Below are 18692 nucleotides of genomic sequence, written 5' to 3'. Positions count from 1 at the left end.
TTAAGGGGTTTCTGTTAGTGTTGCATTCTCAAGTTGACTTGGCTACAGGAATGCCAACCTGTTTATTTGGCCCTCATACTGTAAATGCAAGAATTATTTCCAGCTGTCAAAACCAAAAGGGGTTCAACCTGATTAAATTATTTTAGAGGTGAAACAGGACGAGATTATAAAGTGCTAAGAAGCAACTATTTGAAAAACTGAACTGCACCTGTGCAACTAAATCTCCATTTATACAGGTGCTTTTCAAATTGAATTTGAACCTTTAAATTCCCTGATCCATCTCCTGAAAAACCACAGAAGCTCAAATAACTAATGAAATTCAGAGATAGAAAGGCTCAAAATACTTTCAAGCTGTGAAGTAAGCCTGAGACTTGATTCATTGTTGATGTGACATATCACGCATAAACATAAGCTGAACAACCCAAATGCCACAAGTCAAAGGGTAGCCAATAACTAAGTATTTTTCCTTTAGTACAGGAGAGGTATCACCTCGCCTATAAGCACAATACATAGCTGAAAATCTGGGGAAAAGAATGTATTGACTAGCATGATCTGGTTTTGTTTTGCTTTTTACCTGGCACATCTTGCGCAGATATTCAACGTGACCTTTGCTTGAGGCTCAGCCGTATGAGCACTTCGAGTCTGATTAAATTTGCTCCCGGAAGACATCACACTTGTTACTCCTTCCATTCGTAGATCATCAAGATCCTCTGCAACAAGACAGAATGACTGGATGAACAGACAATTACATTTTGTAGCAATAAAGGTACTTCACCTGCAGAACCGCTGAGGAACGGAACAACTCAAAACAGAAGAAAACACAGTTACCTATGTAATATTAGGAAAAGCATTTGAGAGGATTTTTATTTATATCAATTATCACTTTGTTACAAGGGGTTCCTTGAAAAACATTCAGTATCATTTTCACTTCGGTGCTGCCTGGTTTTTTCAATCTTTATTTCTCAGATTCATTTAGAAGAAACCTGTCATCACCAGGTACTATCCAATAGCTCCATTTGACATATGGCATATCGAAAATTCAGGTTTTTGAAGTGTACATTCCTCGTCTGATTTTTTTCACCTAGCAATGAAAAAATATTGCTGTAAGTGCTGTGCTAAACCCCGCAAACATGAAATGGATACATACATCACATTGGAAGAGACCATAATGTGCATACCCACCATACTGCTGTAATATTTCAGCAACTCAAAATAGGAACTGGATTTTCTACTATTGTAAAATCATTCCCATTTTGCAGGAAAATAGCTGAGACTCTCAGAGAATTATTTGCACGAGATCACACTGGAATAGTATATATCAGCAAGACTGTAAATGAATTCTCTTGGTTTACAGTCAGGACATTCTTTAAGGATAATCTATGTATTTTTTGCTGACATAAAATAGGCGTGTTCTAGATACCTCATGTATCCATAAACCCCAGTTTTCAGTTGTTTATAATTTGGTTAAGTTCTAGCTGAAAGGTAAACGAGCAAAACTGACTAGCTGCTATTAAATGAGCACCAAACCCTCCATGTACTGACTGATGCATGTGGCTTATGGTATACAGTATATCATCATCTAATTAAAATGTCTTTCAGATAATGTACACACAGGTACTTTCATATATTTATGTTTTAAAAAGAAATCTGATGTTAAAGGATCCCCGTGGAGCCGAAAGTGCATAAAGGCAGACTTTAAATCCTGACTTCAAACTGGGAAAAGTCACAGAGAATTTTAAAATCAGAAGAGGCAATGTTCAGTTTATGTTTAGCATTCAGTGCATGCTAAAATGTAGATTTTTTTAAAAAAGTAAAACCCTATGTCATATACATTTGTTAATTTTTCTCAAGGAATTTTCATTGAGTTAATTCAGCACTGGATTAATTTGTCCATGGCAAGCTACAAAAAGATGTTAATATTCCAGCTAGACAAAGAAGTATAACCCCATCTACCAAATCCAAAGAATAATTGCAGCATTTCCTTTAATTACTGCACTTCTGTCTCAGTATTGAATGATTTCAGTCTTTTCTGGATGCCTCTAATTTACAGTGCAGTTATTGCACTTTCTTTTCACTAAAGGAACTGCATTTGAGAAGCTACCTGGTTCCCTATACCTGTAACTTTGGATGGGAATGTTTGAATTGTGAGCAAGTTCATGTGCCATCTGGCAATCGTCTTGATTGACCACATTCATTACTGAAGGTCCTTAATTTAAAAAAAAAAACACCACCACCACCAAAAACACCAAAAAAACCCACCCCCAAAAAATCATACAGTAATTTCAGTACTAAACTCTGTGTATGTGTGTATATATTGTTCAACAATTTATAGGTGTTTTGCAGAAGAGCATTAGTTCATAAATAAGGATGTTATTAAAATATATACGAGTGCAATAATGCATTTTAAGAACAAAAAAAAGGTTTCCAACAGTTCAGATGTTTCCATGTAACATCAGAAAGAATCAGTCTTAGCAGAAAAGGATTTCATTGAGAAGTCAATTCAGTTACAGGGTCTGGAACACTGAATCTTTTCTCTTTCTTTGTATTCTTTGCTAGACCAACTAGTGATGATACAGCTGAGCGGTTCAGTGATCTTATTTAGCAGCAATGAGGTAATTCACTGAGAAAAGAGAGAAAGAAAAGCCAAGTCGATGACTGCTTATGGGATGGAAGAATACTGTGAAACTACTCAAATCCTTAGAAAATTGTTACCTATCTTTGTACAGTGATAGGCTGGACGTTCACATAAATGAAATAATCTCACTTGTGCTAATTAAAGTTTGTTATTTTAATGCATGACTGTGCACTGTATTTCTTTGATTGAATGTTAATTCTCTGCTGTTTTCTACATGAATTAGGGTATGTTTGTGAAGTCCTTATCTTGGACCTCCAGCAATTTCCATTAAGTATGTTCCATGTAGTAAAAAACCTACCTACAAAACAAAATCCCCTTACATTTCTCTCAAATCAGCAATTCATCAAAATAAATTCACACAGCTGCAATCTTCATGTATTGCCATAACAACAATACACAAAAATACTTAAAAAGTGAGATAAACATCACAAGTGTAATAGACCATAGCACAGAACCAGATGTTTTCTGTATCAATGATAATGCTGCACTAAGCTAAATTCTTTGTCATTTTTTAAACAGACAAGTTTCATCAAAAAGGGAAAGGGAAAAAGGGTATCTGTTTCAGCTAAACAAAAACATAGCCCAGTAAAACAAGGCAACACTTTTAAATAGGACGCTGTTTGCAATTATTTACTTCCTTTCTTTCTAGCGAGGAACGGCTGAGGAAAGGGAAAGGGGTACTAATGCCGAGTATTCTAGAAAGTGTGCAAGACTGCTTAATGTCTTAGGATGAAAGAGTGTGGAATCCTCTTACAACACCTCCTACAAGACTCGCACACCATTTGCTTTAAGGACAGAGCTCTTCTTATGTAAAACTCCTATTAAATGCACTGAAAATTCGGTTGCACAGAAGGCTCAGGTAAGCAGGTTATGTGCTACATTTTTTGATATGATCCATTCACTTTTGTCTCTTTCCTCCATTACAAAACACGTAGTTATTTCATAGGAGTAATTCAAGAATTACAAGGTGCAAAGTTGGAAAAAGTTCTGGTTCGTCTTTACAGACGTTATGACAGTTCAGTTTGTTCAGTCTAATGCTAAGAAAAGCACTAACTGTTCTCATGTGAGAGTGAAAAATACAGATAATTAATTCCGATTTATGTTACAGCAGGCCACCAGTGAATTCTGGTGTCCCAGTAAAATAATGCCTCTTTCTCTGAAGCAATTAATTAATTTCTCAAGGCGGTGTTCTTACATCATGATAGACACTGATGTATTCCATGTACATAGCAAGGATCATTGACCGAAGCACAGACTCTTAATATGCTCTACTACTCTTATTAAAACAATCTCTAACTCACTCTCTCCAAAAAAACCCCCAAAAATTAAGCCAAAAAACCCCAAACCAACAAAACCCTACTACCAATAGCACTTCTGCCTGCATTCCAGTAATTTATGCTGCTTTCTATGTCATAATTGTATGTTTCTTATTATGTTAACCAATGCTCTCTGGTTTAGATGAATTTTCTTATCTGTACCAAGAGAGCCCCCAAAAAATCCCACCTTATTTCTGAAAGAACTGTTGGAACAAGCAGGAATTAGGCTTCCAGACAAAGAACACCTGACGCTTCACTCCTGAAAATTATGTTTAAACATTTACTTCAAGAGAAGCAAAACTGGAGTTATCTTCTGCAATATGCTACGTACATGGTGTCATTTTTTTTCTTCTTACTCATCTATGACTTCAATGCCACAGAGTAGTCACCGCTGTTAAGTCTGGCACACATATTCTAATATATCTTTCTATTAACGTCTTCAAATATTGGAATTTGGCCGCGTTCAGACCCATGCCATAGACTGTTGATGCAAATATCATCCTAAGTAAATCCATCAAGAGACTTCACTCCTTACAGTCACTTGAAGTTCCTGAACCCAATGTTCTGAGGACATCTTAGTAAGCACCTGAAGTTAACAATAAATTCTCTAAATGCTTGTGCTTCCACTGAAGGATGCATGCAAAACCAATTGAAATATGATGTTGCTAAATCCTGGAGTTCACATGTCCACCTCTACCTGAATCATTTCTCGGAGCCAAATCCCAGCAGAATCACACTGCAAAACCAACATGGGACGACAGAAAGCAGCGTTGTTTGCATGTACTGAAACATACAATGAACCCTTGATTAAAGTTCTCACTTTTAATCAGCAAGAGTGAGAGGAATCTGTCTTCATTTTCTCCATCTTCCTATTTTAAGCTGGGACTGGAATTAACGTAGAAGGAGCCTTTTCTGACAAAGACATTCCAGTTTCATTAGAGCACACATCAGAATCTTAAGACAACTACACCACACACTGGCCCACAGCGCTCCTGCTTATTCTCCTTTTCCACTAGGTGGGATATTTGTTTACTACAGAAGACAAGTTACTTGCAGGCAAGACTGATGGAGCACTAACTTAGGGGATGACAGTGTCTAAGATGCAAGGTCTGGGCTTCAGACCCTCGCTCCAAATCAGGCAGATTAAGTTTATAAAACAAGCCTCAGATATCCCAGCTGCACAGACCACTAACTGAATGCAACATCATAGTCTCATTTTATTTAAATGAGAAAGTCCATAACCACAGCTGAAAAGAACAAGCATCATGCCCTCTTATCATTCCCTACTAGTAATTCTAGGACAAATGATCTAATACCACAAGCACCCACTGCTCACCCACTGGTTTAGTAACAGTGACTGACTATAGAACCACTGTTGCTCCACACCAATAATGATTTCAAACACATTGGTCTAAACCTATCAACTAGGTAGTTTCATTCAGTTCTAAAGAATTATTTAAAATACTTTATTTTTACTATAACAGGACTCTATTATTGATTGGAGGCACATTAATTACCTCTACATTTCCAATAAAACACAATTTAGAATATTTCACTTGTTACATCACATTCTACAATGCATCACTGCAACTGCCATAACTGTACAAAAGTACACGCACTAAAAGAATAATATAGAACTGCAAAAAGGTCATAATGAGAAAATTCAGAAATCAGCAATTCTGGACTTCAGAAGGCATCTAAAGGAACATCTTTTAGTGTTTTTCCCTGGCAGACTTTTTACTTTTTGCACTTTAGCTTTAAGCAAAAAAACCTTTTTAAATTAAAAGAAAATTTTGATTAATATTTTTCATCAGCTCCAATTCTGATGTCCTTTATTTATGCAACCACTATATTTATTTGAACATGCAGTTCAGACTTCAGTTGAACTCTGCATTCTTAAAAGAAAACCACCAAAAAAAAAGCTTTGTCATAATAACAGAATAAGCCATGTTTAAATCAGTACGCTTTTTTTCAATCATATCAAAAATATCAGAGCATTAAAGGAATGTATATTCAAAAGGCCTCATTTTGTTTTAATTTTAGTTTGTTTTTTTTTTTATTTTCTAATAAAGAGGAGCCAGCCATAATATTTTTCAAGTGTATTTGGTTAACATAGTACAGATGTTCCTTACAATATATATCCAAAGTACTGAATTTTACATTACATTGTCACGGTTTTCTTTATAAAATCTGTTTTGCATTAAACTGATAATTTGCATGCTGCTAATATAAAACTTTACGAAAATGAGCTACGATGAATAATAATACATTAATCCAGTAGTACACCTCACTAAACATAAAGCAACTACAGCGATTTTCCAGCCAGTCAGAGCAGACAACTGTTTAGCTTTGTATGAATCTGTTTTTGCACTGAGGGCCACATTTGTATTTCTTTGTATCCACCTAATTTATTGTGCCAGCCACTTGGCAGGATTAAGCGTACGCCTTTTATTGAAATGAAAGTTGAGGCAAAGCATAAAAATTATAAATAAACTTATGCCAAACATTTCTAGTAATGCTGAACCTTCCAACACCTTTCTTTTGAAAAAGTATTTTGAACAAGTGTTTCTGGAGTGCCAGTTACTAAAGCATCTGTATGCTCTCTTCCATAAACCTATCTAGATCAAGGGTTCCTACAGAGGGAATAGCTCTCTTTCCCCAGCTACTCTTTTCTTTTTCTTGAATGGAAATGATCAAATCCCATATGCAGTCAAACACTTTACATGTCCCTTCAGAGAATCTTTGTGATGAAACACACCAAGTAAGAAGCAAGATGCTTGTACAGCTTAAATTTTCTACTGAGAAACCAGCACATCTCCTATTTTTAAAAAAGTGCTTTTCAGTGAAGCACTATACCCAAATGCACCTGACTGCAGACCAAGCTGTTGTGTTAGCAAAGTTCCAGTTAATTTAAGGACTCATATATGAGTGATCTCAGACTGGACAGTTTGGGCAGACGGAGAAGGCAAAGAAATCTCTGAACTCTATTTAGCAAAAGATACTTAGTGTGTTGTATGTGAAAGTTCATGGTAAGCTCTAGGTGTATTTAAGTCCTGTCTGAGACGGTAACCTATCAGTAATTCTATGACAATCACCAAAACGCTTAGATTATAGGACAGAAGGAAAAAAACCTGTGGATCTTTGTTATTGCTCTTCAAATTTCTGCCCAAGTGCAACAGGCAGCCCTCCTTGTTACCTCTGCTAACTATGAATCAACGGTAAGAATAAGATGGCACCCAACAACTGAAGCTTTGCCGTTTCTTCCAGTTCCATCCCTCTATCAGCTTGTAACAACACTGCTTTGTCCTGAGACAGGACCATCTGTTCTGTATCACTATCCCTATTTTGGCCAGACACTGGGACATCTGGAAGACTGCACTGTCTACACTCAGAGAAGCAGACACTGTGCTGGATACCATCAGCATACCAATGGCATCACGGCTGACAGTATATGCTCTTCCTCACTCATTGATTAAATTCATACCACTGACGTATTTTGAGGGTAGAACAGAATTTTTAAATATAATTTTATCTCTCCAGCTGGGTCAATCAAATACACTAGCAGGTACGTCAAAACAATCCCACACATCCAATAGATAAGCCAGGTAATAAAGTTCCAAATAAACCATGCAGTTTTCTGGTAATATTTTTACTGACGAGAAGTAAATGCTTTTTGAAGAAATTTTTGTTACTAAACTTTGTTACTTGAAACTTGGTTACTAAAAAGCTCTGTAGTTGGGGTGTTGTATAGGTGCCACTTACTCTGTTGAGATTGTCTTGTGTAACTGGCCGGTTCAGTGCACTATCATGTTACATTTGCTTATGCTTTTGGTTTGGGTAAGAGAAAATTAGAAGTTTTTGGTTTTGCCACAATGCTTGCGCAAGCATACTGCAACACAGGACAGAGAGCTGGCTGAAACAGAAAATAATCTAGTGGTACATATGACACATGTGGTTGCTACACTTTCATTGAATATTGCGAACAAGATTTTTGCCTAAATAATGCATCAAGCACTGCAGCACCTTAGTTCATGTAATGTTAGTTCATGCCTACTACCTTATACACCATAGAGATGCATTTGCTTTTACTCAGCACTACTTTAACTTCTGGATATGAAGTAGAATCACACATTTCTCCAGAAGATCTCATTCCAGAACTATAAAATCTTGTAAACACATCAAAGAATGTTACCTGACAAGTCTGCTTCTCAAGACACACAAAAGTTAATCATGACCCCATTGAACTCAACTGGAATTTGCCATTCTCCACAGACTGAAAAATCTATCTGAAGTATTGCAAGTTTCTCTTTTGGATTTTAGCTCACTGAGAGCTGTGAAACTCCGTAGCTCTTGAGACATGTCTAACTTTGGAGTCCACAGCAGTGAAACAGAATGTGAACTACATCCCCTGGAGGCCACTGTATGCCATCCTCTGTGGAGTATAAAATCTGCAGGCTAACCATTCAAAGTAATTCGATCAACTGAGCGGGAGGCAAAGATCCTAGAATGGAAAGCCAATTCAACATAAGAGAGCAAATGTTCCTCAAAAAGTTCTGAAATAAACAAGGATGGAGGAAACACAAAACCTGAAGAAGCACAATTGTCATATGCTGGAAGGAGGCAGCAGAAAGGAGTACAACATATCACAGAAGATAAATCGCTAACTCAGTATATTTTCCTTCTCAAAAAGAACCGTCTGTTCTAAATTCCTAGAGTGCAGGCAGTCGAACTGATAGATAATCTAAAAATGAAATGAGGTCAAACTTGCAGTACAAACCTTATCAACAGGAGGAACCGAGAAAATTAAAATATTACGCAGTCCAAACTGAAAGCATCTTCAATAATACGCAGCAGAGATCTATTTCAAGCCAAAACAGAACAGGTAGCATTGCACAAAGAGGAAAGTTAGGTCAACACAAAAAGGCCAAGTGAATCATGGCTTTCAGTCTTCAGGAGCACTAGCAAAGCCCACTGGCCCTGAAGTACTGTTAGCTCAGGTGGTGGACAAATGAGGTCAAACTCCAAGGTGCTAACCAGCAGTCACTAAGGATGCAGCCCTATAATCCAGCCCCCAGTGGTAATGAAAGTCTCACTTATTTCCATGCTCTTAACCCTTTCTACCATTCCCAGTGATACCAGTGCTTGATTCTCACCTGAGCCTCATGCGAGCTCATTCAGGGGAAAAATACGACATTATTAATGGAATCTTCTCCATCAGGCTTAGTGAGCTGCATAGGCACACTGAGGGGGTCATACAAGTATTAAAATAATTCTAAAGGAAACAACAGCAGCATACAACCTGCCATGAAGGAACAGAAGAGGACCACTTTCTTTAATGAAAGCAATCAATCATATTCAGTTACGCTCAGCCCATCTCCCAGAGCCATGCCCTAAAGGGTGAAAGCATTAGGTATTTAAGCAACACTAACAATTCAGAATATAAACATATTTCTACAGGATTAAAGGACCAGAAGAAAAAAAAAAGTTTATCAAAGTATCAGAAATAAAAGTAAGCTAGACATCATTTTTCCATGGACAGAAGGATACCCCATCTGCAGCTCACCACTGTTGCTTTTAAGGACCTTAAATTGTGCTTCTCTCAAAACACAAGGATCAAAGTTTTCAAAACTGGTATTGTATCAGAATATTCAAGTATACATTCATAAAAGCTTTGCTAATATATTATCAAAATATGATCCTTAATAGTATGTGTTAGCATATCAAAATTTGGAATTTATTTTATTACATTTGCCAAGTAATTACTGCTTTTCTATTTTTTTCTTATTTAACTGAGTAATGCCAGCTGCTATAATGACTGAACTTGTGAATAAGCCTGAACACAAGAAGCAGGTTAAGATCTCTTGCTATCAACACAATACCTTACCTTCTTATCACCTGTTCTTCATGTTTTAGACCTCTTGAAATACAGTAATGTACATGAATTAAATTAATTCTGATATTATAACTGTATAGAGATTTTTTTAAAGTGCAGATTTAATGGGTGAGTCTTGCTCTACCACCAGTTGAAAGAAAAACTGAAGCTGCAGCCACTTCGAAAGTTTTCACAAATGAGAGAGGTCATTATGTGCTCAAAGAAATTTTCAAAACTTAGTAATTTATCAGTTTCACTGTCATGGATACAAATATTATTCTGAAACTAACATACAGACACATTTGCTCACCCATAAAATTATGTCACATCAATTCAGCTGCATTCCTCCAAGTGCAACACCCCTTCAGTTTCCCAAAATATTCTGAAACATCTATAACGCTTCAGCAGATCCACAGAAATATTTTTTCCAGCTCCCAACTGACATTTTCGATTCTCTATGTACAGAGAAAGTTCCCTTTCAGATGAGCACCCCAGAACAGTCCTGAGTAAGAAGCTCTCCCAGCTGCCAAAACCTCTCAGTATTCCCTATCACCTGAGCAGCTCAGTTTGTAGGCCTTCTCATAACCCTTTCAATAAGCACCCTGAGTAAATACCCATTAGCAGCTAACACAACTTCCTATCACACCAGTGAAGGTCTCCTGCCTGTTTACTGTTCTGTTTCAGGTATCATCTACTTATGAAACATTCATTAATGTGAAGATTCAATATAATTTGAGATATTGCCTAATTATTGTTCATTTACAAGGTAGGAATAATGTCCCGTATAAGCAAATCAAACAATATAATCCAAACAAATTCTAAAAAACAGGTTATCAGAAACAGAATTCCCAAGGCACTGGTATAATCATAAAGTTCATAGAATTTGGAAGTTGTAACAGAAGTGGTTTGATGCCTTAAGCAAATACATTATTCAAGCCTTTTCACCAATGCTTTTGAACACATCAATAAACAATCAATATTCAAAGATGAAAAAATAACTAATGCCCAGCAGTGAGACCTTACCAATATTTTGTCTCTGGTAACCAGCCATACATCTAAATTTTACAGAACAAATATTTTTATCAGATCATTATGTATCATAAAAAAAAACAACCGATAAATCCAGCATAATTATTTGTGACTGACATAAACCAGTTGCTATCCATTTCCTGAAAAACACATGAAAAAATGAGTTCCTCTTCAGAAACACTCAAATATGTGAAAAGATTCTTCGATCCCTCTAAGGGCATGCAAGTAAGATACATTTCTCCATACAGCCAAATGCAGAAATAGGTCTGCAAACTATTGTCAGACACCTTGCCAAGCCTCCTCTATCCCAAACATCACTTAAGGAGAACTTCTACAGTTAGGTGATAGTGATTGAATAATTAAATCTGTGACATTCTAGGGAATTGTCTCTCCACATGCATTAATTCACATTCACCCATGGTCATATATACAGTAATTAACTAACCAAGTGTGAGAAATAGAAATGAAATGATATACAATGTTCCTTTGCATATGTAAAAATTATGGCAACCATTCAGTCAGTTTCTGAGCATCCTAAATAAAATACAGAGTAATCCATGTATCAAGAAAAAGCCTTTGACTTCATGTGCTGGAATAATCTTTTAGAGATGTGGCAGGTGAGCAGAAGAAAACAATGCCACATGTAAGCATTGATTAGGAATGACTGCATTCTCCATGTGCAGGAGAGAAAACAGGACTCTGGTCCACAGTTCAATCTCTGAAGAAGGAAATACAGTATAAAGAAGTAACCGTAACTGATCATGTAACAGGAAACTACCACAATAAATGGTAACATCTCCGTAAGGCATGTGCAGGATGTGCACCCATCTCTACAGTGTTTTGAGGATGAAACCAGCTGATTTGCCTTTAGGTACTCAGAAATCGACAAGCAACAAGTGGAATGTTTCTATATAAAAACTGTAAAACAGGCACACGGCAAGTATGGCTTATCTTCTCAATCTCAAAACTATGTTTTCAATTGAGTTTAGTTAGGCAAAAGATTATGCATGAAAACAAAATTAGTTATCCTTCATTTGCATTTCACATAAACCATCCATAATGATTTATAACAATAATTTACAAACAGTAACAATAAATGCTGATTTTATATAATACAAATGTTACTTCTTCCAGCCTACTGGCAATACTTTAGTTCTCTGAACAATCTTGAAGCTGAAACTTCACATCAGAAGAGACCTGAAGGAAGACTAAGAAAGGATTATATGCAACAATACTTTGGTATTTCAATGTCAGCATTCATAGTTTCAAAACCAGGAAAATGTAAAAGACAGTGACATTTAAAAATTCTGCAATAATGTAGACATGTTTTGGAGAAAAAATAAATTTATTTTTATTATATATATTAATTAAACATATATTATATATTTATATTATATATATGCATATAAAAATGAAATATATAAAAAATTTTCTTTACCTTTGCTGGAAAGGACAAGTATGTGACCATCACTTTTTTTTATTAAGAACTATGCCTTTAAGAACAATTTTGTGTTCTTGTTGTTTCATTTACAACATCTTTTCAAGTTTTTATTCTCATCACATTGAAAAGAAAACAATCTCTTTATAACTCCTGGTTTTAATAAAGTAAGGGGAGAAACTTTCTGAAGCCACAATTGAATTTATTTCTCTTTGCATCTGGTTAAAAATCAAAACTGAAAAATCCTATTATTTGCATATTTATTTATATATAATTATTCCAAGGACTATAAACTTTCTCTGAAGAAAATTAAAAACAATGGAATGACTATAATTCTTTTCATTTCTATTTTATGTCTTCATTATTGAATACTTCAAAGATAACACCATTTCTTTACAGACAAGAAACTTGGGCCACATCAATGCTACCCAGAAAACAGGAAGCCAATAAATGTAACCTTAGCATGTCCAAAACTCCACCTTTTGTCACACAGGCACATTGTAACCTCAGCTGCTCAGTCCAGTAATGTATAAACTTCGTGTTTAACATCACATACATACATACATATCCTATTAAATTTTCATTTCTTTTTCAGCTGCTCAACATGTCAGTATTTTGCTAACCATTTCCATCATCATTTTTACACATACTTCCAAAGGTGACTCGCCACCTTGTTTCCCACAATCATACTCCGTCCCAGCAAAACCTTGGCTTTAAATGCATCAGTGGCCAAACTCATATTTCACTGCAGTGAAGCCAGGACTTAACTCTTTTTTAAGTGTGCTTCCCCTGCCGCTTATTGTTCCAAGATAGTGATGATTTAAGGAGCAGTTTCACATTCAGTTTAAGCTAAACTGCACTGCCACTGAAAAAGTCAGACCCGCCCGTCTCCCACACATCAGCTGACAAATGCTGCCCACCCTTCCACTAGCAGTAGTGCTTGTGTGACCCAAAACCACCGGGGCCAAGCAGCTCACCTGCCTGAAGGTCATCTCTTTTTTTGCTGGGTTGATTTTTGGCCTAGCTCAGATTCACTCTTCCATTATCTTCTTTGAGGTTTCTTGCTCAGACATGGACTCTTTTAAGCAGGCACTCAGAAGAGCTGATTTTAAAACACAACTTAGTATTTTTTCCATTCGGTGTCTGGTGATATCAAACCAGTTAAATTAAATGAGGGTCATGGCTGGTTAATGAAGTTAAAATAGAGGATACTACCAGGAAGCATGTTCATAGTAAATGACAATACTACGTCACCTTGAAGTATAATTCTTATTTTCCTTTGAACGGGAAGCTGAAATCCTGTAGGCTATAATTTGAGGAAATACGCAGTAGATATTAGAAATTAGTTTTAGTAGTTATTTTAACACCTCTTGTTTTGAATTTAGTTTATGAAAAAATATTGTAAAAAAAAAAAAAAGGAAAAAAAGAAAGATGACTGTAAGAAGGACTCAGAACACAGAATTACATACAACAGCTTCCAGTGTCAACTCATACTTACTGGTTAGTAAGTCTTACTGCTTAGACTTCAAATGATTTAATATCAAAGATAACTTAGCTCCTTACCTCCTTATTTTTAAATCTAGCATCTTTCCTCTTTCTTACTCCATCTTTGTCCACGGGCATTTTTTTTTTAATTTTATACTTGCCTGTATTTTCACTGTACTTGCCTCTCCCTCACCATTCTAGTCCTCGCTAATTATGCAAAGGATCTAGTAGCTACTTACAACAATGAACAGACATCCTTCAACTGAAATGCTCCTGTATTTTTTATTTATTTTTCCAGCATTCTTATGTGATATTATAAACTGATCACTATCCTGATTTCTCTTCTTATTAATTCTTGGGTTTGAATTTCTCATATCCTGAATTCTTTTCAGTCTCCATAGCCTCCCTTTCCACTACCTCTCTTGCAGTATAACTTTTGCTACATTTTGCCTTTCTCATCTTTGCTGCACTGTCAAAGTACCCTACATATAATAATACTTACTGCCAGTATATTCACGTACAAATATTTGTCTTCATGAATGCTGGGTCATTAAAGAAAATGCAAGAAGAGAAGCTGGCAGCACTACTTTTGATGTCAGCAGGCGCACCGCAGTTACTACAGTGATGTGTCTAAGCTAGCACTAAACTTGCAAACTCAAAGTACTGCATGCCACAGTAACCCTGTGAATCACAGCAATGGCCATTGAGTTCTTTGGTTTGCTCAAAACTGCTAGATACATACTGCAAAAGCTGGCACTGCAGTGGTATCTGACTTGGACTGCTTGAAGATATCTTTGTTTGCAGGGCAGTCACAGCATTTACTGCAGTATTCATAATTTATCTGATGGAACTTCTGTCATTTAATTTGTTAAGACAGAAATCAAAGTAGACAAATGGGATACCTGAAATTGTAGGTGGGCTGAACAGCTGTTTAGAGGTACCTTGATTTATTTTTTATTTTCATTCTTTCTCTCTCCTCTCATTTTTATCAAGCCTTTCCAAACCTAATTTTGAGTTCTGCAAGTATGAGAAGAGTTCTTGTTCTGAAAAAGCATTTGTTCCTTTTCTGCTTTGCTATAAATTATATTTTACTTCACTCTAGTCTTTCTTCTTCATGTTGATTTGTCTTCCATTCTCTCTTTGCTTGCAGCAATTACAACCATGAGAAAAAAATATTCCATTTCCATTTAATTTTACAAAACAGAACACTGTCAGAATCCCTTTACATGCAAAATCTCTATTAGAAAGAACGGCTCACCAAGCAACAACCTTTTAATATATGATGAATCAACTGTTTTCAAGTAAGAGCAGGTATAAAGTTTGGATTTTGCCTTGTTATTTACTGTTGTCATATTTATTTACTGCTTGCAGTATTTAGAATCTTAGGATTTTTAAATTCAGTGTTTGCACTTGGTATCATGTTCCATGGTAAGAGCACACACCTTGCAAAAAACAATTAAAATCCTGCCTGGTCAGGGAAAGGAACACAAACAAAAAACAGTAGAGGTGGCTATTCTGTAAGCGTCAAACCTAATGAATCTTGAATTCTTACAGCTTTTGTTACATCCAAATAATTTATTCACATTAATTTCAGCTGTTTGCCTCCATAGTTCTTATAGTATTCTCTCCCTACTAATTCTGCCCATCTTCCTTCTTTTCCTCTCCTTCATTAACTCAAACAGCTTGTCCCAAATTGCTTGAGCAAGTCAGCAGATGCTGTGTTTGATTCAGAGCCATAATACTGATCAATCTGCAGTAGTACCTCTTTAGTCTGTACTGAAGGTTCAGGGTGATACTAATGAGATTGTCTTCTATCCAGATACAATTTTGAGGAAATTGAAGAAATTTCATGTATTAGAGACCTGTCAAATTCTGCTGAAATCTGTCAGTAGAATTAAAAGTTACTAGGGCTTTAAGTCAAAGACAGATGGGCACACCTTACAAAATTATATAAATGCACAGAAAACCAGCCTCATGGGAAACCAGGGGCTGAAAACTTGCAGGGTAAAAACTGGTATACAGGGGATATCACAACTGGGTTACATCACACTAAACTCATGGCTTTGCAACTTTGTTACTGTGAACATCTCTACCGGTTAAGACACTGGGCAAAAAAAGCACTTCCCTTTTTATCAGATTTCAATAGTTACCATTTTATAAGCTTCTGTCCTTGAAATACCAAATGTATGCAGTCTCCAGCAGACACCCTGCCTGAAGTTGCTACCAGCCAAAACCACCTTCCCCTCCTCTGACAGACCTCGCTACTCTCCGAGGCAGAAACAGGCTTCCTTAATGCACTGGGCTGAAAACAACAGTGATTCACAAGCTAATTTACAAGCAGATCAGATGTCTCTGCCCTGAAGGCTTCCATATCTATTAAAGGTGCAGGGCAAGCCAGATGGCTGAGGGTGGCAACAACTTCAGCCAACAACCTCCTGCTGCAAGTCTGTCAGAAGCCAAACAAGAACAAATTTATACTCACTAATGATTTTGCATGCCCTTTTTCATTCCTTCTCTAAACTGGTATGTATAAAACTCATCAACGTTTGTCTCCAGTCATTTCCCTTGCACATTTTCCAATCTCCTTCTACTCTGCTGTATCCACTTTGAGATGAGGGTGCCTAGAATGGAAAGCCTTTATACCAAACTGAGATAGCGCACTGGATACACACAGGAACAACTGAAAGAGACTTGAAAGAAGTCAAGCGGGATATGCAGTGCAGACAATGTTCCATCTTGACCTAATAGCACGGGTCAAAGGTACCTGGCTCCTTTTACGTTTACAGCTGTCATGGGCCTGCAAACATACATCTCATCACAACCACTCATGTAGTTGAGTAGTCTGGAAATTGCAGCAGTAGTTCAAATCAGTCTTTCTGACATGTTCCCAGACATTTCTCAATCACAAAACTAATCTACTGTCAAGCTGTTAATTTTTAGAAAATTCTTCCACTTGTTTTTGGTCTTGACCAACTTGGGTATTTTTTGGTAATGGTGTAAACAGGATTTTACTTATGATCTGTAAGAATAATAAAATACTAAACTACAACATTCTAATAGAGGTACCCCACTGCTATTGGATTGCTAAAATAATAAATATTAAAAGGTCTAATGTATTTATTCACTATTATTATTTTGCCACATGGGCAGCTTCTAATCAATGATAGCACTTTATTTATCACTTTATGACTACTTAATTCCCTTAGTATCCTTTTGTGAGAGGCTTTGACAAAGACATTTTATGAATGTCCAAATCAGTCATACCTACTGGCATTCCTTAGCCCGTATTTTGCCAACACCTTCATGGAATCATTAATTACACACAAAAAAAAGGAAAAGACAGCTGCACTCAAGCCTAGCCTCTAAAACAGTCACCTTTTTATAGCTTTCTAGGGTGAACAAACTTGACATCCACCTTTAAAAAAGGGGGAAGAATTCCCCCCTGCTAAAATGGTTGGTTTATTGAGAGAAAGAGAAAGCGAGCTTTAAGTATTCAGTGTTTGAGCCCAGTACTAACCTCAGAAGTAATATTATAGCTCACATCCTAACCATCAGTTTCTTATCAGAAAGTGTGAAATATTTGTATGGAAACTCCTCTGATGTCTTCTTTCTCAAAACTGGACCGAATAACTAGCTAACCAAAAATTAATCCAACTGTATAGGTAAACTCATAGAAAAATCCAAATACCAATTTTTAAGTGGGTCATTCCCCTTCAAACAAATCTTTAATAAATTCAATTTATTATTTTTTTTTAGTTTTAATGTAAAATAAGTATTTACTTCAAAAAAGGTATTTATTTTTATGACACAAGATGTTGCTTAATATGCAAGTGCTGGACTCTGTAATATTTCAAGTAAAGGTATTTGTAGAAAGATACTTGGTGGGAGTTACTGACCGTGGGACACTACATACCAACCTGTCATTTTACACATCGCAAAACTGATGCCAGTAATATGCAAGAAAATACTTAAATATTTATAATTCTTGGCAATTCTTGGAATGGCAGTGGGCAACAGAAGTGTTCTGATGCATGCTGATAAAATGTGTCGTTCAGGAGAGGTTAACAAGCAAACAGAACAGAACCCAACTGACTATTCCCAATGAGACACTGAACACGCTTATAAGCTCTTGAATACTGCTAATCATGGTCATAACTAATCCTTATATATAAGTGACTCAAAATACTGCATAAATATCATCTTACACCACTGAATCAAAGCCCAAGTTACAAGCTCTCAGAAAGGTTATGCCGTGGCAAAGATAATAATAAAGAAATACAGTTTTGCCTTGCATTCACAATTGTGTCAGCAGAACTCTTCCTTGTATTAAATGGTTTTGTAAATCCTGGCAGCTTACCCTGTCATGCAGCCTGAATACACCAAGAAAACGTTATCTATTTCACAGCCAAGAACCATTTATTTGGTACTCGGCAGACTGCTTTAAGGAACGATACAATGCCTAGGGAGCACATGCACTATTTATTCTCTAAATTTCAGCTCACTGTTAACCGAGTAGACAAAAGGGACAATAGCTCTGAGCCCATCCTGTTAAAATATATAAAACCAGGGAATATACCGTTAGTTAAGGAATGCCTCTCAAGGTGAAAAAAATCACAAAGTTTTCAGAGTTGAGCAACCATTTTGGACCACTGAAAACAGAAATCTAGTTTGATGATCACCAACAATATTCCAGATGCTCATCCCTTCTTTTAAGAAAAGCGATTCTGAAAATGAAAAGATAAGTTTAGTGTTACCTGTTCTGTATTTCAAACATGTCCCATGCTATGATCTTTTCTAGTTGAATGCCACCAAATGCATTTCAGTGATGTCTTCACACTAACAGGGGATGACTGATGTTCAGATGTCCATGCTAGTCCTTTCAGCTATATTCAAAAATATTGAATTAAATAAGTTTAA

At 36.3% G+C, this 18692-nt stretch overlaps 1 protein-coding gene across 1 annotated transcript in view; it reads right to left on the bottom strand.

The window, feature by feature from the left end:
• The window catches only part of C3H8orf34 (chromosome 3 C8orf34 homolog), a 166970-nt gene that overhangs the window by 58525 nt on the left and 89753 nt on the right, over positions 1-18692 (bottom strand). The window contains exon 8 of the mRNA XM_040588704.1: positions 575-710. Within this exon, the coding sequence (XP_040444638.1) occupies positions 575-710 (136 nt within the window). The remainder of the gene's footprint in view (positions 1-574; positions 711-18692) is intronic.

Source organism: Falco naumanni, chromosome 3 (assembly GCF_017639655.2).
Source record: "Falco naumanni isolate bFalNau1 chromosome 3, bFalNau1.pat, whole genome shotgun sequence".
Classification (NCBI taxonomy): Eukaryota; Metazoa; Chordata; class Aves; order Falconiformes; family Falconidae; genus Falco; species Falco naumanni.
Note: the sequence above shows the minus strand (reverse complement) of the source record. Positions and strands in the feature narration are given on the sequence as shown.